We start from the raw sequence: 21,928 nt of genomic DNA, 5'->3' as shown, positions 1-21,928 counted from the left end.
CAAAACCAATAAAGAAAACTAAATATCTTTTTTGAGTAATAGGATGGAAAAGAATTATCTTTTATGATACTACTTGGGCTAGGCAAAACCAACTAAGAAAAAAAAAAGAATAAAAAAAAGACTTCTTCAAGTAAAAGAATGAGGGAAAATAAGGTTTTAGATTACTTTCTAAAATATCCAAAATCTAGATTAATCATTTCACTGACGAATTTTCCACCCCAAATTGTGAATGGAATTACCAAAAACGAGAACAACTCTATTTCTACAACAATACAAATGCCTAACTTTTGTTTTCACAAAGAAAAATACAGTAAATTTTAAAGATCACAAAAACTATTCCCTTCATTTCTTATTTGTTGGATTGGGTTGGGTTTGCTTACTTGAGCACCGAAACCCAACTCCAACAAAAAAAGGGAGAGGAATTTGAACCCTTTATAATTATTTGTTCATAACTATATTAATTTTCAAGATTGAAGTTATCAACTACTTAACAACCATTTTTCAAAGATAATGTTTACTTTGACTTTGACTTTGTCTTGTTCTCTCAAGACATATATAGGATTTCTTAGCCATTGGAGTGGTTCACGGGGCATGACATTTAAACTCTATTTAGCCTTGAAAGTTAAAATACAATATTTAACTTTCACTCTTTTAATATATATTATAGTTGGTTCTAAAAATAAATTAAAAGAGAGAAAATATTAAGAAAAATATTTTTTTATTTTAATATAAAAAATATACACATTAAAATATGTTAAATGAATTTAAAATAATATATAAAAATAATATATTTCCTATAAATTTATCTTTTATTTTTTCATGTTTCTTTCTTTTTATTTTTCTATGTTATTTTCTTTTATATATATATTTATTTATTTATTTATTTATTTATTTTATAACCAAACACAACTTTATCGATTAAAAGTCAAAGTAAACAAAGTAAAAAATTATGCTATTGACAGCGGACCATTCTTTTCATTTTTTCCAAAGGAAAATGGAAAATTGCGACAGAATCGTCTTTGCATTAAATTTTCCATGCGACACATTCAACGCTGAAAGGACACATGTCCATTTCTTTTGGTGTATGTACTGAATACAAGACAATGCCATCCCAAACCTGTGTCCTTGAGTGGCCTAAGATTCACACTGCTTTTGCAAGGTCCAGTAAGGATGTCAGTGGCATTAGTATTGAGGTTGTGTGTTTATGATCAAGTTAGAAGAGAAAATTCTCATTTTGAATGGTTCCGAGGGACAGAGACATAACACCAATAAAATTCTCATTTGAAAAGTCCTAAATCGTGACTTATATTTCTATCGCGTTTTGGAAAAATCTACCAACCCCCCGCTGAGATCTACCTGTAGAAAAATTTCCCCTCTTTATCTCGTTGCTTTAAATCTCCAACTTGTTTAAATATTCATCACCCGTCAACCCACAATATTGTCTACTCTGAAGCTCTCTCATGATGCCTTCTCAGCTCCACTCATCTTCCTTCCTCTTCTTCATCTCTGTATCTATGTTTGTCCTGGTTTCCGTGTCTTCATCTCCCGACTATAACCATTTCAAAGAGAATTGTAGCAGTCAGTTTTACTGTGGATCACAAAAATTCCAGCATCCTTTCTGGACAGAGGATGGAATCAAAGAGTGTTGTCGTCCTGGAATGGCGATCAAGTGCGAAAATAATCAGCTGGAGATAGAGATTATGTCAGGATGGTACAGAATTTTGTCCATCACTCAAGACACGCGTACTCTGAAAGTTGAGCGTACGCACAGCCGAGATGATGCTTGTGATAAGAAACTTGCTGATGACATTAATGGTGAGGTTCCCAATTGCTCAGATGGCTCTTTTGAATACCATTGCTCTTCTAATGAAAATTTGGGCCAGAAATTTACATGCGACAAAAGTGGTATGGCTAATGAGGTTTTCAGTGTAAAAGACCCCATTCTGAAGGGTAAGGGTATCATTCAATTAAGCAAAGACGGCATTGCAATTCAAGGTCAGCATGGCTATGCTGAGGTTGTGCGTCGATTGTCAGAAGTTTTCAGTAAACCGTTTGAATTAGAATACGAAGATGATGGTGGAGACTGTTACTCGCGTCTTCATTCCAATGGGAGCTGCGGACATAATTGGACTTCTCAGGAGTTCACATGCTTCTGCTCGGATCATCCTCCCCCGCAAAACTGCCTTGCAAGTACGTATGCCTTCTCTTTAGTCTTTTATTTTTCTAAATCCTTAATTGCTGTGGTTCAACCTTGTTAGGCACTCTTACTGTACATAGCGTACATACAGCTGCGTAAGACTATTAGTCATAGGACAGCAATATAAATTAGGCAAATAGGAACTCGGGCAACAAGCTTAAGCAAAGCAATCCAGATTAGGTCGAAAAACTTGGATTCAATCTAAAGTTGAGTTGAGCTTAATCATCCTTCCCTAATTTGAACCAATATGATATCTATTATGTTTGTAGGTTAATATTAATATTTTTAAAACCGTGCTTTCTGGGTTGTCCCTATTCTTTGTTACATGCCATAAAAAACTTTCACTGATGGCTTATGTGATACCACAGACTTTAATGCCATTTATTATAAAAATCACAAGAAAATGAGATTAACCAAATGAAAGTTTCACTATAAATGTAATGGAAAAAAAAAAAAAAAAGACTGAAAGACTCTTGAGCCTTGTTCATAATACTTGCATATGAGAAATTCTGTAAGAGAGTGTTGAAATGAAATTCTCACACCTTGTTACTGTTGGGAATGCGTGTGACATGTTAAATATTACAAGTAATATTTGGGTGGTTTTGCCAATCCATAATAATTATCAATTAGTAATTGGGTGATAATGCCAATTCATAGGAAATTAAATGAACAAGTTAGGTGACCATGTCAACCTTTAGAAATTTAAATGAGTAAATGGGTGACAATGCCAATCTACAGAAAATAAAGGTGCGGTTGGATGGTTGTGCGGATCTACAAAAAATAAAGTGGCAAGAAAAAAAAAACACCTAATTTACGTGGTAAAACCCTTAGAATGAGGGAAACCTCCATGGGGCAAAGCCAAGAAAAGAATCCACTATGTGATAAAATTGGAACAAAATCATACTCAAGTATTGCCCTTACTTGAGTTTCACACACCTCGGGATATGCTCACAATCCTCACAATTTTATCATTCAGTATTCTCTTTGTGAACATTAATTTTTCTTTCTCACACTTTCTCTGGTGTGATACCCACCACTATTTTCTCTTTTTTTTGCACAACTCTCTATGGTTGGAAGTTTCTTTATGAAAAAATGATCCTTGGCAACTTGTATTTATAGGCAAATTTTGAAGGCCGAAGATGGCCTCAATTGGTGGGAATTTAGGTAGTTTTTAATTGGAAGAAAAAATCACAACATTTTATTGGAATGAAAAAGGGGCTTAAACGGTGGTGGTTGTAGAAAAATTTGAAAAGAAGAAATGACAATAATTTTGGTTTCTCAAGAAAGAGAAAAACATGGTTGTCTGCCATAGTTATAATGGGGATGAACCTCACCAAATCTCCCCCTTCAGACCCCTGCATCAACTGAAAGTGAGAAATCTCCTAACTTCTAATAGGAGTCCATGCCGGCGTCTTGACACATTATGCAACTTTTTCTTTTGTAACGACCTTCGTCATCATATTAATAGTTTTCTTATTTGTGTGGATCTTTCTTACTTGGAATAGTTGCTCTTCAATAACCTTCCTAATCTAATGATATCTCACATCTATGCACTTTGTCCTTGGATGGTACATAGTGTTCTTGCTTAAGTCTATAGCACTTTGATTGTCACAATATACTATGTAGTCTTTTTGTCTCAAACCCAGCTCTTGAAGAAACCTCTTCATCCAAAGCATCTCTTTCTCAGTCTCAGTAGTTGTTATGTATTCTGTCTCTGTAGTAGATAATGAAACACACTTTTATAACTTTGACTGTTATGATATTGGCCCCCCTGCAAATGTAAATAAGTATTTAGAAGTACATTTTCTATTATCTAGGTCTCCAGCCATATCAGAATTTGTATACCCTTTAAGAAATGGTTTTGATTCTCCAAAGCTTAGACATACCTTTGAGGTTCTCTTGAGATATTTGAAGATCCATTTCACTGCTTCTCAATGTGTCTTATTAGGATTTGCTAGAAATCTGCTCATGACTCCTATTGCATGAGAAATATCTGGATGTATATACACCATAGCGTACATCAAACTTACAATTACCGATGAATACGAAATGACTAACATTTCATCTTTTTCTTTCTTCATAGATGGACAAGAGTTCTTGCTTAATCTGAAATGTCCAACAAAAAAAGTAAATATTGGCTTCAAATATTTCATATTGAACATTTCTAGCATTCGTTCAATATATCTCTCTTGTGATAGCTAGAGTTTGCCCGTCTTTTTATCTTGTAGTATCTTCATCCTCGAGATATGCTTTGTAGTACCCAAATCCTTCATGTCAAATGTCTTTGACAATTCCCTTTTTAATTTACAGATCATAGTCTGCATCTTGTCTAACAATCAACATATCATCAAGATATAACAAAAGAATAATGAATTTACCATTAAGGAATCTCCGGACATATACACATGGATTTGTAACTGTTTTCTTATACTCCTAACTCATCATGAAATAGTCAAATTTCTTGTGCCATTGTCATGACGCTTGTTTTAGTCCATACATGCTTTTCTTTAACATGCAGACCATGTTCTCCTTCCCTTTAACCTTGAAGCCTTTTGGTTGCTTCAAAAAAATCTTTTCATCAAGATCACCATGCAAAAATGCAGTCTTTACATCAAGTTGCTCCAATTCGAGATTCATACATGTTGCAATCCCAGTATAACTCGAATTGAACACATTTTTGCAACATGTGAAAATATTTCATCAAAGTCAATACTTTGCTTTTGACTGAATCCTTTCACCACTAATCGAGTCTTGTACTTCAGTAGCTTCTCGTCGTTTTTCTTTAGTTTGAACACCCATCTGTTATTGAGTGCTTTCCTCTTCTTTGGTAGTTCTATCAACTCGTATGTATCGTTATTTCATAAGGAATTCATCTCTTCTTGCATGACTTTTATCCAACAGTCTTTGTCTTTGTGAGACTACACTTCTTGGAAGTTTTTAGGCTCCCCCTCATCAGTAATTAAAACATACTCAAAACTGGGATAATTTGTAGCTGGTCGATGTTCTTTGGTAGTTCGTCTCAATTAAGGTCATTTTTCTAATGAAGGGGTATGCTCCTCCTGATCAACACCTACTGTATTTTTGTCATCTACATTTTCCTCATCCCTAATGGTTGGTTTTTCAATTTTTATCTCTTATTCTGATCTTGACATCTCTGTTTCATCTGTGGCACCCGCCAATGAAGTCTGTCCTAGTGTTAAATCTGCAACACTTTTATATGTGAGTTTTACACCACCCATATTTTTCTCCATATCTTCAATGGTTTCATGTTGGTGAAACACGATGTCCTTTCTTTTGACTATCTTTTGCTTTTTTGGATCCCATAGCTTGTAGTCGAATTCCTTATCCCTATGTTCAACGAAGATGCAAGGAATTGCTTTATCATCTAGCTTTGATCTTTGCTTAAGTACATGCATAAATGCTCTACATCTAAACACCTTCAAGTGAGAGTATGAAACATTTTTTCCAGTCCAAACTCTCTTAAGAATATCAAAGTCCAAAGGAACCGATGGTGATCTATTAATTAGGTAAATGACGGTGTTGACAACTTCACCCCAAAATGACTTAGGAAGTTTAGTCATTTTCGAAATACATCAGACTTTTTCCACAATAGTCCGATTCATCTATTTAGCAACACCGTTGTGTTGTGGTATACCAGGAATCATCTTCTTGTGCTTGATTCCATGCTTTAAAAAATATTCTTTAAATTCTCTAGAGGTGTACTCTCCCCCATTATTTGTTTGAAGACGCTTTAGTGGATTTTCCGTTTCTCTCTCTACCATGGCATGAAATTGTTTAAAATACTGGAATACCTGATTTTTTGTACGCATTAGGTATACCCATGTCTTCCGTGAAGTATTATCAATAAAAGTAACAAAGTATTTGTTACCTCCTAACGAGTTTGCTTCCATGGGTCCACAAACATCAAAATACACTAATTTCAATTTCTCCAATTTTTGATTGGAATTCTTCTAGAATGAAACTCTATGACGCTTTCCAAACAGACAATAGTCACAAGGGATTAATGATTTGCCTCTAGCCATAGAATGAGAGACTGTTTGGCCAAAAATTGTAACCCTTTTTCACTCATATGTGTTAGCCATGTGTGCCATAAATCTGGAGAAACATCATCCTCAACTGCATTTAGTTGACTTCTACACACTTTCACGTGCGTTTTGTACAATGAGCAACATAATTTGCTTGACGTTACCATCAAAGATCCCTTGGTAAGTTTCCAATTGTCATTGCCAATAAAGTGGTTATATCCATTATTGTCTAGCATATGTACAAAAATTAGGTTCAGATGCAAATCTAGAATGTGTCACATATATTTCAATGTTAATGTGCACCTTGTACTTGTCTGTATGTAGATGTTGCCAATCCCTACAGTTTGAGAAACACTTATGTTTCCCATTTTCACAACACCAAAGTTTCTCACTTTGTATGTGGAGAAATATTCTCTTTTTGGGACACAGTGGTATGATGTCGCCGAGTCCATTATTAGCTCGTCATCTTGATCTACTACATGACAACAATCTTCTTGGTTGCAAAGTAAGGCCACTTCGTTGTCACTGGTAGAGATGGTAGCAGTGGTATTCCTATTGTTTGCTTGCTTCTGGTTCTTGTTTATTCCCTGTTCTAGGAATTTACAGTTCCTTTTCATGTGGCCTAGTTTACCACAATGATAACATTTCATCTTCTCTCTAGACTTGGATCTACCCCTTGATTTGTTTTGCCCAAAGGGTATTTGCTTCTACTTCTACCCTTGTTCTTTGTGACAAGGGCATGTGCGTCATTACCTACCAAATCCTTCCTTCGAATTTTCTCATTGAATAGGCTATTTCTAACCATGCCCAATGTGACTTTTCCTTGTGGAGCTGAATTCCCCAAAGATACCACCAAAGTATTCCAATTGTTGGGCAATGAACCGAATAACAGGCATGCCTAGGTCTCATCATCAAAAGAAAGGCATGCAACAAATAATTAAGCAATCAAACCTTCAAAATCATTCAGATGTTCGACAATTGATCATCTCTCCTTTAGCTTTAAATTCATTAGCTTCCACATCAAGAAAATTTTTGTTTTTGGGTTCTTTGTTTCGTACATGCTCTCCAAATTCTTCCAAAGAGTTTAGGGATCCGTCTCTTTGGCAACATGGTTGTAAAGACTAATATCCACCCACTGGCAAATAGCACCCAATGTCTTTTTCTTTGATTTCTTCCAATTTGCATTTGATATTTCACTTGGTTTGGCATTATCTCATTTAATAAGATCATATAAATCCTTACAATTGAGGAGATCCTCCATCATGGATTTCCATAATGAGTAATTTGTACCCGTCAATTTAATCATGGTTCTTGAATAATTTTCAGCCATGATTCCACCTGAACTTGAACTTTCGAACCATGATTTGATATTAGTTGTTGGGAATGCGTGAGACCTGTTAAATATCACAAGAAGTAATATTTGGGTGGCTTTGCCAATCCACTATAATTATCAATTAGTAATTGGGTGGTAATGTCAATCCATAGGAAATTAAATGAGCAAGTTGGTGGCTATGTCAACCTTCAAAAATTTAAATAAGCAACTGGGTGGCTATTCCAACCTTTAGAAATTTAAATGAGGAAATGGGTGGCAGTACCAATCCATAGAAAATAAGGGTGCACTTGGATGTCTGTGCCAATTTATAGAAAATAAAGTGGCAAGAAAAAATTACGTGGTAAAACCCTTAGAATGAGGGAAACCTCCACAAGGCAAAGCCAATAAAAGAATCCACTATGTTATGAAATTGGGACAAAATACTACTTAAGTATTGCCCTTACTTGAGTTTCATACACCTCAGGATATGCTCACAATCCTCTCAATCTTATCACTTAGTACTCTCTTTGTGGAGTACTAATTTTTCTTTCTCACACTCTTCCTGGTGTGATACTTGCCACTCTTTTCTCACTTTTCTGCACAACTCTCTGTGGTTGGAAGTTTCTCAGTGAAAAAATGATCCTTGGTAGCTTGTATTTATAGGAAATTTTTGAAGGCCGAAGATGGCCTCCATTGGTGGGAATTTAGGCCGTTTTTAATTCGAAGAAAAAATCGTAACATTTTACTAGCGTGAAAAAGGGCTTGGGCGCACGGTGGCGGCTGCAAAAGAATTTGAAGGGAAGAGACGACAACAATTTTGGTTTCTTAAGAAAGAGAAAAGCATGGTTGCCTGCCATAGTTATAATGGGGATGAACCCCACCAGTTACTGGTATCTACAATCCAATTTTTTGAAAGAATACTTACATAAACCTCTCAAGTCCTATTCCTATTCCTAGTATCTAAATCCATGCCTAAGCAATGAATAACCAATACTTTCCCCAGTTTCTAAAACCATACCAGAGCCATGAAAATCAAAACTTCATTTTTTGAATGAGTTATGGAACACTCTGTTTCTGTCTTCTATAAAACGAAGTGGTAAAAAGGAAAATAATGGAGAGGCTCCACATGTTTTTCGGGCATGGGAGTTTTCAATAGCGAAGTGCATTTGGTTGTGTTTCCAATCTTTGGGAGTTTTATCATGTTATTTTTAGCTGTGCTTTATGAGTTTGTTTTGAGTCTTATTTGGGTTAAGCTGCTTTGTTGGTTGTAACCTTACTGAAAGTGAATGAAGTTACATCTATGACTTGCTTTTAAGCTGCTTTAAGCATCAGAGTGTGGTGGTTACGGACCAATTACTTGATCGTTTGGTTAGAGATTACTCATTACTCACTGGAGTGTTGCATAATTAGGATCCACAGTTGGAATTGTTGTGTGAAAGTATAGCAAGAGATTGTGAAGCTACTTGGTGATATCAGGAAGCAGTGAAAGGCAATGGATGACAGAGAAAAGATGCAGACAAGATTGCAGCATTTGACCAAGTTTAGGATAATGGTGGGTCACCGCCGTCATCACCTCCAATGCTATGAATATTTAGAAACTGGTGTCATCCTTTTCGCTGCCTTTAGTAAAACTTCCTTCTCCCTTTCCACCGATATGGTTGAAGCTAGAGCTTCAAAGTTGACAATGCCCTTTCTCACTGCCTGCTTCCTGGAAGACACCAAGACCTTCAAGCTGGCATCATCTCATGTCTTTAATTACCAACTCTAATGCAGGACTGATTGATAGGAACGGAATGCTGTACACTTAAAGAAAGTGTAACAGGTTTCATGGTTTTGTTCTGGTACAGAATTTGATGTAGTTTCTTCAAGCTCTAGACAAAAGGGCTGTAGTATAGATGTTAAGCAGTAATTGTTTATCATAGGTTGGAAACGTTTTGATGGATGAGAGAATCAGAGTGAAAGGATGTCGAAAATGGTTCCACTGAGTTGATGGATGTGATTAGTGAGAAAGGGATGACTTTTCCCTTGTTCTTTGTCAATGGTCTAGAAGCCAAACTCTGTTTTGGTATTACAATTAATATGAACAGGAAAAAAACAATGGTGATTTGACTGGACAAAAATACTTAATTAAATTTGTTAATGACTTCAAGCCCTGCTTATGGACTAAGTAGAATGGAACATGAAGAAGTTGAGATTAAAGATTCAGAGAATGGAGGGAAAATAGAGAAAAAAGATGGAGACTACCACACTTCTTTCCTGTGGTTGGTCTGCATTGGCCTAAGATTTTACTTTTTTCGCGGCCTAAACTTTTGACAATCAATTTGATGACAAACTTCTAAATAGGGGGAAGATGGCTCCATGTCAGCTAATATTGAATGAGCCTTCTGCTTTAATTCAACTGCGGAAGACAGGTTAGATCTTTCACCACTTAAGAGAATGGTCCAAACTTGCAAGGGCATTTACGGTACTAAAAAATTAGACCCCGCTCCCCACTTCCTTCACCAGCTCCAAGTGGTTGAGAGTCTGCTGAAGGACATGGTGATTCTGCGCTGACAGAGACATAAAGGCAATGCATTCTGAGTCTCTTCTTTAAATCCACGTTGCCCCACGAAGATGCCAAATTATGGTAGATGGACCACTGAAACTTTTTATGACTACCGATTTTCCATTGACATCTTTATTTGAATCAATTCAAGGTCAACATCCTTTAATTCTCAATTTATCTCTTAGTAAAACATCAAAATCAGGGCATCAGTTGTTGTAAAAACATGCTCGATCGAATCAACAAAGATGGTTAATGAGGGGCATACTATTCAAGGAAATGAGATCAACCTCCTTTTGCTTCTGATTCATGCTCCAAGTATTTTGTTGTGCTGCAAATTCTATTGATTATAGTCTCACATCCTTGAGGAAATTCTTATATAGGATGCCTCCTCCCGAATCCTTCATTTGAGTTTCTTGAGTATAACATGGTGTATGACTTCCCTGTACATAAGGCATCCTTAATAATGGAGTAGAATTATGAGTAATTCCACAGTAATATGGTTTGTAAGACTTTCAGTTGAGGCATTCGAGCGTGCCTACGAAAGTAACATGTTAGATGGAGATGGAAGTGGAGGGCATTGTCTTTCCTCTTATGCTAGTGGAGGCCTTTTGACTCGGGTGAGAGATATTTTGCTTGGTATCATTTCTTTAGAAACCTGGAGATTCCAACCCCAGCCCATGAACACAGAATTTTGAAGAATTTGCCATTTTTACTGGGCAATAGCTTGAGAAAAAACTTGATACATGCCCTTTTGATATTGATAAACGCACTAAACTTTCATTGTCTAAGGTAAATTAAGAAGAGGATGATTTTATTAATAAATTACCCATTAGGTTCTGCGTTTTTTGTTTGCAAGTTGGTGTTTTGATGGGACAATGAAACCCCATGTCCGCCGTATGAGACTTTTCCAACCAAATAAATGTCATAAAGGCAACCCATATTCTACTCTTCAGAGTCTCTTTTCAAGTATTGATACATTGTAAATGGAGTTACAGCAATTCAAAGATTTCTAAAAGGTTGAAGGGCTGAGATTGGTCAATTGGTACGACTTCTTTTAACGCGGCCCCGATATAGAAGATGCCTATGAATTCAACAGTCCAAGATATGCGGCTGATACAGCCCATTTGGGAAGCCTAGATCACTCCAACTACGACGCTAGATGCTGTCAAATTTAAGTACAATTTAAATAAAGTCAAACACATTATCTCTCTTTCCATACATTTTTATAATTTTATTCCAGTCTTCTTTCATTATCTGTATTCAACCTCACCCTCAGGATCCCCAAAAATGATCCACACCAGAATACCCTTATCGCTGCTGATGCACCTCGCCATCTTCATTTTCTTCTTCCTACTGGAAAAATCACTATGCGTGGATCCATACTTCGAGACCTGCAGCCTGAGCAGAACCTGCGGTGGTTTAAATATAAGCTTCCCTTTTTATATTGAAGGCCTGCAAGACCCTATCTGTGGCTACCTTGGGTTCAACGTTTCCTGTCTCCATAACACTACAATTCTCACCATATCCGAGAACCCTTACATCATCCACCAAATTTCCTACCAAAATCAGACTCTTCGAGTCTCAAACGCCTTAGGAAATGGCTGCCTTCCTTTGGGTCGCGACCTACTCCTTCCCAATGAAGAATTTGAACTCGCTCATCCTGATGGCACCGACTTCTTCTTCTTTCTATCCAATTGTTCAGCTCCATTGCCTGATAATCTAGTACGCTACAAGATTAATTGTTCTGGCGATGATGGAGCAAGTCCGGTTCTGGCAATGTCTAAGGGAGATTCAAACTGGGTTCTGGCGTCCGAGAAGTGCGGAAGACAGGTAAAAGCGCCTTTTGAAGAGAAGGCAGATGATGGGAGTAATGAAATTGGGGAGGAATTGGTGAGAAGAGGGTTCATGCTGAAATGGAGAGCAAGCGACTGTAGCGTGTGCGAGGGGAGTGGTGGCAAGTGTGGGTTTAATATCAGTGATTACCATTTCAAGTGTTTCTGCCCCGACCGTCCTCACGCTAAGCAGTGTGTATCCAGTAAGTTCCCCTCTCTCTATTTTCTCTCTATAAATTGACGGAAAAATGATTGCAACATTTCGTTTCATCGTCCTTGTCCCTATCCCCATCCCCATCCTCATTCACCTCTACCAACGTCAATTCCACATTATGGTTAATTACCGTCGCTAGCTAGGAAAGGAGAAGCAAAGTGCGAAATGGTAACTTCCATAAGCGAGGGGGGCCAAAATAGAAAATAAAAGGTCAAGGTTAAAAGATGACTGGTCAAACCTGTGGAGTAGTTTTATTTTCTTAAAAATCAAATGAGTTGCCATCGCTTATGACATATGGCTATTTATCATATCAATAATGTTGGTTCGTCAATGATGTGAGGTTAGAACAAATTACACATTGCACTGCGGGTTAATGCTATTTCCCACGTGGCGCAATGTTTTTCGAGGATTGGGGCGGTGCCTGGTGCCAGCCCCTTTGGACATATTCGGTTTACCATTAGCCGTATTCGCCCTGAGCCTCCAGATTCTTGCCCATGAATTTGGTGTGGTCTATTCTAGTCTATAATTTGGTGGAATTCTAAATTCATGGCTTGGGGGATTGTTTTCTTCGTAGCACAAATTCTCAGGCTCTACCTTCCATTGACCATTTCATTAATGGGCTTATCTGGAGAAGTTCTATTTGATGTATGGAGTCTATGGACCAAATGATACACAGGATGATGTAATAATACTGGGAACTTTGCTGTATAAGCTACTTCCTAAGAGATTAAATAAAAAGCGTCTCTTATTTATAGTAAGTATTTCAAAAGTTCCCAGATTCCTACGTTTCTTAGGTGGGGTATGTAACTTGGATCATTTTAATATTTCTTCACGACATTCTAGAGTGCTAATATAAAGCAAGATTCCAAGGGTCTCAAGCCAAAAGATTTCCAAAGTTTTGGAACACACGGAACTACTTGGAAAAATCTAGAAAAGGAAAATCGTTAATTTTCCCTACCCAATCCATTAATTGCCACAAACTGTCAGTCGGCTCCCAACAAGCTCTACTCTCCAGAAGTTCTTTCGGTTGATTGCTTGGCTCTACTCTTTATCATGGAGTGACACATATGTTGTGTTGCTAGGTCTCCTGCCTTAGCTTGCAGCACGCCGCTTCCCTTCTAGGCGCTTTTTGGAGTTCCCTAAGTATTTCTATTCCAATCAACTCATTCCTGTGATCAACTTGGTTTCACTGGAAGTGCAATTAGGTCTCTCACCCTTTGGTGCAGCTAGATGTCACTCCCTACTCAATACCCCTCCTTATTTTCATGTCAAAGATGAATGCTGTGTTAATCTTAGTGCCTGTCATTATTAGAATCACTTTAGTCTTCCTTGAAAATGGTGGCACTAGTATTTATCACCAGACATATGGAGCACCTGTTAATGCTACCTCCATAAATATTAGGCATCTATTCTCAAGTGTCTTGAACATGACTTCCACCTTGAGAGAGTTTAGCAGTTAAGGAGATTCAACACGTCTCCTATTGCCCTTTTTCTATATCAATGTGCCGAGGGCTATTTTTGGGAACAGTCTCACACCTAATGTAGATCATGTTATAGGAAAGATTTATCTATGGGCATGAACTTTTTCTTTTTGTTCTTATCCTTATCCTTGCCCTCACCCTATCTCCACTGGGGAGTTGTGAAGTAATGAGTATGGATAATTAGTATTGTTAAAACAAACACCCCAATTTAAAAATTTTATAAGACGTAGAAAATAGAGATTTAAAAATAGCTTACAACTAGCGCAACATTGGAAACAAGTTACTTAAACCTTATGGTCAATTTAATGACTAAAACTATGATTCAAATTTTATATTAGTTGTCAAGCTCATGTACCGGATATTTTAATAAGGTATGCACACTAAAATAAAGCTGAACATTCTAGGACTGAAACATATACCATTGGGTTTACCAATGACTCCATAAAGAAGTACTATATGCAATTATATCATATGATTCTCTTGCTAAGAAACACAACTGGTATTAATGTTATCATTGAATCAAATGGCGATTGTCTTATTGATTATATCTAAAGAACTATTTATTTGCTGGGAAGATATTGTGGATTGGAGTTTATGGTTGGCTTTGTTGATTTAACATTGTTAATCAAATTAAGTGTCTTAAATTCATTATAAAATATGCATTGTCTTGCTCATAGAAATTTGCAAATTTTGAATAGAAATTAATGATTGTACAAGCAAAATAATTTGAAGGATGTGATTTAGTAACATATATGTGGGATCCTTTGACCATCGCATGTTACCTACCATTGCTTGAGAAAATTATTTTAGGAGAGTTTTATGTATTTTATTAAGGCCTTAATAATAAGCCGATTATTGAATGTCAAACCTCTAACAAAAATATCGAAAATTATTTTGCATTTGTCCTGTTATATATGTTTATTATGCTTAAGGTGACATGAGATGATGACTAGAGGAACCTAGGGGAAATGATTCTATTTGTTCCTGTAATATTTAAAAATAAAATGTGATTTAGAAATTAAAGACTTTAGGACTCGGAATAAAATAGGAGTAAAAGCATTTAGTTGAAATATAGAAACACCCTAATTTGAAGTGTTAATAATTGAATTAAAAAAATAAAACAAAAGAATCATGATATCTCCATCCCAGGGCCAAAGTCCAAATCCACCCATTAAGCTAAAAGGAAGTGTCTTTTCTCATAACCGGCTAGGTTTGGAAGACCTTGACCAAAAGTCAGTTCTGCAGCTCCAAGGCTATGAGATATTGAAACTTCTACTGGGACCATTCTCCTCCTCAGTCCTCCCAAGAAAATTTCAAGTTATATATAAATTCCATGGTTTTTGTCGTTATTGTTTATTGTTTCGGATGAGTGCAAGTTACATAGAGTCTAATGTCTCCGGTCCAACTAACCAAAGGGCTTTTCCGGATGAACACATCATGTGTTTTATATATGTAGTTTGCAATATTATACATATTAAAAATCCTTTTTGGAAAGAGAGGGTTTATGGCCGAAAGATATTGTACAATAGTTGAATTCTAGATGAAACATTGTAAATCCAGTCAAATTAAACACCCAATGGAGAGAGATTTTTGAATCATTGAAGGTGATTTGCAAATGTCATTCTGGGTTATTCTTCACACCTTTATAGTCCCTTTTTCTCCCGGCTCCTTGTTCTTCAACAATGTCCATCCAAATGGGTCTACACTACTTGTTCTATGTTGGGATCAGTATCCTCATTTGCACCTTTGTAGCGGAGTCATATGCACCAGTTGACCCGAAGTATGAAGCTTGCAAGCCTAAGAACTGTGGGAGTGGCCCAAACTTAAGCTACCCGTTTTATATCTATGACAACGAAACAGACTTCTGTGGTTACCCAGGCTTTGGAATTCTTTGTGAAGAAAACAAGCCTCTTTTTACAACATCCAGAAATGATTACTTCATTGAAACTATCTCTTATGAGATCCAATCATTTCGGTTGGTCAACGTGGAAGTGGTTAACACCCTCTGTGCTGCTGCTCAACATTATTTTGCTTTTGATAGTTCTTCCTTCAAATTTATCACCAAGTTTGGTGATCTTATTTGATTTTATAATTGCAAAAAATGGGTACCTCTTGGTTAAGCACATTCTCCAGTCATTTGCGCTTCCATTGCCACAAATTATTCTGTTGCCGTTTTGAACACTGGGTCTGAGGATTGGAACTGTACTAAAATGGCTGAAGAGATGGCCTGTGAGAGGCACGTGGGCGCACCAGTGGATTTGGAGAGAAGGCAGTATAATCAAACAGTGGAGACTATGGACTACATGGAGTTACTGAAGAATGGATTTAGTCTTCAATGGACTGGTATTAACTGCGTTGAATGCCAACTAAGTGGTGGTCGTTGTGGGTTTGATGAAAATAATGAAGCCGTATGTTTTTGTCCTGATCGACCTCATACCACACATTGCAATGACAGTAAGGCAAAGGCAAAGGATGACTGCCTTTTCTTACTTTTATTTTCTGTTTGATTCTTTTACTAAATTTTTGCAAATTACGCACTCCTCTCTACAAAATGAGGAGAACATGAAGGTTTCTTCATCCCTTCTAGGCTGGTTTGGTTTTAGTTCTCATGCCTTATGGCTTATTTGAACCCTTTCCTTGTTCTGGGGTAATAAGCAAGTGGACCAACCTGTCGTTGAAGCTGTGCACTATCTTTGAGCTTTATTTTGATCCACAGAAAAGGGAGGTGTGAATCCCTGAAACTAAGGAAAAGCCATGGCCCGAGTGTCAAGCATATCAAGACTAGACTTCCTCGCACATGCGCCTATCCTTGCCGCGGGAAAGGGTTACCTGATATTGAGGGACTGCCTAAGTACCCATTAATCCATGACCTATCATGTTTTCTCTTTTCCCTTTACCTCGTCTTCTACTTTTGCTCCACAAGACCACTCTGTTTTTATGTCCTGATTTTGAACATTAAGAGCTGCAGCAAGTCAAGTCTTTCTAAGCAATGTAGAAGGTGAGTTGGAAACTCCCATTGTGGATTGGGGTGTCTATTTGTTGGCCAATGGAAAATGATGGCCTATTTCACATGGGCTACAAAAGACTCTTGGCCCATCCCATAGAAAGTCTCTTTCCCAAGACCTCTTGCCACTCTGTTTCGATGTCCTGATTTTGAACATTAAGAGCTGCAGCAAGTCAAGTCTTGCTAAGCAATGTAGAAGGTGAGTTGGAAGCTCCCATTGAGGATTGGGGTGTCTATTTGTAGGCCAATGGAAAATGATGGCCTATTTCACATGGGCTACAAAAGACTCCTGGCCCATCCCGTAGAAAGTATCTCATTTCTAAGTCGACTGCCGTGCTAAGCAGATAAAAGAGAGAAAACTTGGTTTAAAGGGAGAGGAGGATTACCTTGTTTATGTCAGATAATTCGTACCTGCTGTTGGTATGGTGCCAATGCTTTTGTAGTTGAATTGGGGATTGCGCATGGGTTTTGTTTATTTTCTTGTTCTATTTCTTCTCTCTCTTTCTGTGCTTCTTTCTTTTGCTGAAGAAGAAAGGAAACACCCTCCTTCCACTGAAGAAGAAAGGAAGCACCCTCCTGAAGAAGAAGAATGGAAACACCCTCCAAGTTGTCCACGCTTCGACTGTGAAAAACTGGGCTGGCTTCATTTTCCCTTCAACAATGAAACAAACTCAGAATGCGGATTGTGCACGGTAACAAGATGTACTGAAGAGCTTCCATGGATCCAACTGGAAAGGGGAGGAAGATATTTTGGGGTGAAAAACATCTCTCAGGCTGGTACGATAGTAATTCAAGATCAGCAGCTTCAAGGGCAGTTGAAACGCCGCAGATGTGACTTCATCAACAACATAACTTCTTCCCTTTCTCCTTCCATTTCCTTCATACCCGTACGCACCCTATACCAGTTTTCTTGACTTCATTATCCACTATAATCATCTAAATCATACTTCCATTCCTCCACCTCCACCCCACTGTTCAATTATTCAGTATCCAGTAAACATGAGTTTAGATATAGCTAACCTGTTTCCCCTGTTGACCTCTGATATCACTCTTAAAGTGCATGTGTCCAAACACTGTAGGGACTGTCGCCTAGAGGAGGCCAATGCCAAGATGATAAAAAGGGAAAATTCAAGTGTGCACATGTAAAAGGTGCACAACACATAACAATCTCTCCTCTTTTTTTTTTTTGGCGTTTCCTTTATTCTTGTTTTTTTGTTTTGTTTTGTTTTTGTCTTTTGCATTCATCAGCTGCTAGGTATGTAGTGTGAATTCCTCTCTTCTAATTGTAGGGCTCTGGCATGAGAAAATTGATGTTTGTGCAATGTAATCTATATTAGATTTGCAGAAACAGGTTTTGACTCTTCTTTCTATGAGTGTACTCTTTCATGTTCTAGAGAATACCAATATAATGTAGATCAATACAATGCTTATTGTTTAAACTAACATTGTTGCAATTTGTTATTTGTCTTGCAGGGAATGAAAAGCGACTGAAGCTAGCCCTAGGATTAGGTAATATACTTCTTTCACCATATTCTTGTAGATAAAAAATATTTGTTCTCTGCATGTGTTTGGACACCAGCTGAAGCCGATTAATCCTTAATCTATTGCACTTTATAGCATTTGAAATGAGTTTATCTGTTAAATATAAGGAGTTTTTTCTTTAATTGGGGATTTCAATTATGATCATATTTCAATTTCTCACCATCTTCTTTGTGATTAAACAATACAGAATCGATTTCCAATAAGATCTTTAAACATGATCTTGTTAACATCTAATTTGTCTATGTATATGTTTCCTCATGTCCTTAGTGAAAAATCTTTTAGCATTAATGTAGTTGACATCAAGTTTGACCAGCCTTTTTTGCCCACTGCAGGTATCAGTGCTGGAAGCATTACCATCTTAATAATTTGTTTCTTTATCATCTGGCAGTGCCATAAGAGGAAGTATGCTCCAACTTTCCTCTCAAGGAACACTTCTTCAGATCCCTCTTCAAAATCAGAGTTGGAAATAACGGGGGCGTATTTTGGCATCCCCATTTTTCCCTACACTGAACTTGAAGAAGCCACTAATTATTTTGACCCTGATAGAGAAATTGGAGATGGAGGTTTTGGAACTGTATACCATGGTAAGGTGATGGACAACTGTGATTCTGTTAATAATTTTCCTAATCACTAGGAAAATGCTTAGCCAAAAAAAAAAAAAAAAAACTCCTAAACGACAAATTTGTCACCCTTTTAAAGAGGCTATTCTTTGATCTTTGTCAAATAGGACAACTGCGAGATGGGCGAGAGGTTGCTGTCAAGCGCCTATACGAGAACAATTACAGGCGGGTTGAACAGTTCATGAATGAAGTTAAAATCCTCACTCGTTTGCGCCACCGGAATCTTGTCTCCCTTTACGGCTGCACCTCACGCCACAGCCGTGAACTCCTTCTGGTTTACGAATTTATTCCCAATGGAACAGTCGCTGATCATCTCCACGGGAATCGAGCAGATTCAGGCTTACTCACATGGCCTATCCGATTGAGTATTGCCATAGAAACTGCCACCGCATTATGTTATCTCCATGCTTCTGATGTTGTACACCGGGACGTGAAAACTACCAACATTCTCCTAGACAATAGTTTCTGTGTTAAAGTCGCAGATTTCGGGCTTTCACGACTCTTCCCCACCGATGTTACCCATGTCTCAACCGCTCCACAAGGGACTCCCGGCTATGTTGATCCAGAATATCACCAATGTTACCAGCTTACAGATAAGAGCGATGTTTACAGCTTTGGGGTTGTCCTTATTGAACTCATATCATCACTGCCTGCTGTAGACATTAGTAGGCACAGGCATGAGATCAATTTGTCTAACTACGCTATAAACAAGATACAAAAATGTGCATTTCACGAGCTGATAGACCCGCATCTTGGATTTGATTCAGATCTTGCGGTTAACAGGATGACTACTCTGGTGGCAGAATTGGCCTTTCGCTGTCTGCAACCTGATAAGGAAATGAGGCCTTCCATGGATGAAGTCTTGGAGATTTTGAAGGAAATTGAGAGTGACAAGCATGAATTGGAGAACATGGACACAGCAGCGGACAGTGTTGGATCCTCGAAGCGTAAGCCGCCATCACCTTCACCAGATTGTGATGAAGTGGGGTTGTTGAAAAGTGTCCAGCTGATGCCATCACCAGATACTGTGATCGCTCAATGGCCCAGTAGGTCTACTACACCAAGCGCCAGTGCTTAACGTTTCCCTTAGTATTTTGCTTATTTTCCGATGGGGATGCTAACGATATGTGAAACATGTAACCAGATGTAAATGAAAGGGTTAATGTTCTTTCTCATCTTCCTATCTTTGTTTTGTTGTCCATGTACCAGAGATGAATCTCAGATTCATTGTCTACTGGATTTAAGGTCTGAGGGGAATATACCAAGTTAAAGAAGCTGCCATTGCTATGCCCAGTTTTGATTTTGCTAGTTTTGGCCTGTCTTGTGATTGTGATTAGAATACGGAATCATCAATCTAGTTATATAATTAAAACTTTAGTTTTTAGATCCTTTCTTATAATTTAAGATGATGTTTGGATGTCTTTTTTTTTTTTTTTAACTTAAAATAATAATAACAATAATTTTTATATAAAATATAGTGATACTTATCTTACAAGTTAAAGTATTAAGAAATTTATATTACCTAAAATTTTAAAAATAATTTTTAATAACACAAAATATTTAAGTTCATATGTTTTTTAAATATATAAATAATATGAAGTGAAACAACAAAAAGAATATAATCACTACTTTAAAATTCATCTATATGGTTTAGAAGAGTCTATACATATATAGAATTAAAAACTTTTTTCCCATTCAGTGTGAAATATTATAATCATCCCCTCTACAAATATGCAGTTGCATTGTGTCTCATAAGATTACTGGATCAAATAGCCAGATACCCTTTTGGGCTTAGAGTGAATAATATTTATGACTCAAAATTTTATATTAGTTGTGAAGCTCACGTGGATATTTTAATAACCTATACACACTAAAATAAAGGTAAGCATTCCAAGGCTAAAACATATTCCTATGCATAAGGAAGTATTATATGCAATCTTATCGTATGATTCCCTACCTAAGAAATACAACTGGTCTTAACATTATAATTGAATCAAATGGCGATTGTCTTATAGATTATATCTATTAAATTATTTAATTGTTAGGGAGATATCATGGACTCGAGTTTACGGTTGAATTTTGTTAATTAGAAACTGTTAATTGAAAGATTGTCTTAATCTCATTATCAAATATAAGTTGTCTTACTCATAAGAAAAGAAAAAAAATATTAGAAATTAGTAAATTTTGAACAGAATTAATGATTGTCCCAATAAAATAATTTGAAGAATGTGATTTAGTAACACAGTTATTGAATACCAAACTTCTAACAAAAATCTTGAAAATTATTCTGCATTTGTACTAGTATATGCTTATCTTGCTCAAGGTGACATGAAATGATGGCCATAGGGACCAGGGCGATGATTCTATCCAATAGTGTAATATTTAAAAAGAAAATGTGATTTGGAATGTAAAGAGTCCGGGACAATGATCAGAATAAAATATGAGTAAGAGGATTTTGTTGAAATCTAGAAACGGCCTCCTTAATTTTAAGTGTTAATAATTAAATTTAAAAAATTAAATAAAAGAATCATGATATTTCCAATCCCAGGGCCAAAGTCCAAATCCATCCATTAACCTAAATGAAGGTGTCTTTTCTCATAACCAGCTAGGCAGGGGAAGACCTTGACCAAAAGTGTGTTCTGCAACTCCAAAGGCATGCAATAAGTTATGGAAACTTCAACTTGCATTGGACACTTCTCCTCCTCAGTCCTCCCAAGAAATTTCGAGTTATATATAAATTCCATAGTTTTTGTCATTATCGTTTGTTGTTTGGGAAGAGTACAAGTCACATAGAGTCTAATGTCTGCTGTCCAACTAAGGGCTTTTCCGGACGAAGACATCACGCGTTTTATATATTTAGTTTGCAATATTATACATATTGTAAATCCTCTTTGAAAAGAGAGTGTTTAAGGCCCGTAGATTCTGTAGAATATTTGAAGTCTAGATGAAGCATTGCAAATCCAGTCAAATTAAACACCCAATGGAGAGAGATTTATGAATCATTGAAGGTGACTTGTAAATGTCACTCTGGGTTACTCTTCACGTGGCACGCCTTCATAGTTCCTTTTTCTCTAGGTTCCTTGTTCTCCAACAATCTCCATCCATATGTGTCTATACTACTTGTTCTATGTTGGG

At 37.0% G+C, this 21,928-nt stretch overlaps 1 protein-coding gene across 3 annotated transcripts; it reads left to right on the top strand.

The window, feature by feature from the left end:
- Positions 1-1,424: 1,424 nt before the first annotated feature.
- LOC117917673 (LEAF RUST 10 DISEASE-RESISTANCE LOCUS RECEPTOR-LIKE PROTEIN KINASE-like 1.1) lies at positions 1,425-20,101 on the top strand. Of its 3 annotated transcripts, XM_034834042.1 has the most exons (5): positions 12,142-17,518; positions 17,711-17,780; positions 18,105-18,140; positions 18,506-18,757; positions 18,901-20,101. In XM_034834042.1, the coding sequence occupies exons 1-5, from the start codon at positions 17,093-17,095 to the stop codon at positions 19,869-19,871; spliced, it is 1,755 nt and encodes a 584-aa protein (XP_034689933.1). In that variant the 5' UTR covers positions 12,142-17,092; the 3' UTR covers positions 19,872-20,101. The 3 variants fall into 3 exon arrangements, with proteins under 3 accessions (XP_034689925.1, XP_034689917.1, XP_034689933.1); XM_034834034.1 differs by lacking the exons at positions 12,142-17,518; positions 17,711-17,780 and adding an exon at positions 1,425-2,190; XM_034834026.1 differs by lacking the exons at positions 12,142-17,518; positions 17,711-17,780 and adding an exon at positions 11,101-12,135.
- The last annotated feature ends 1,827 nt before the right edge of the window (positions 20,102-21,928 follow it).

This window comes from Vitis riparia, chromosome 1, assembly GCF_004353265.1.
Source record: "Vitis riparia cultivar Riparia Gloire de Montpellier isolate 1030 chromosome 1, EGFV_Vit.rip_1.0, whole genome shotgun sequence".
Classification (NCBI taxonomy): Eukaryota; Viridiplantae; Streptophyta; class Magnoliopsida; order Vitales; family Vitaceae; genus Vitis; species Vitis riparia.
This window is presented reverse-complemented; position numbering and strand designations above follow the sequence as displayed.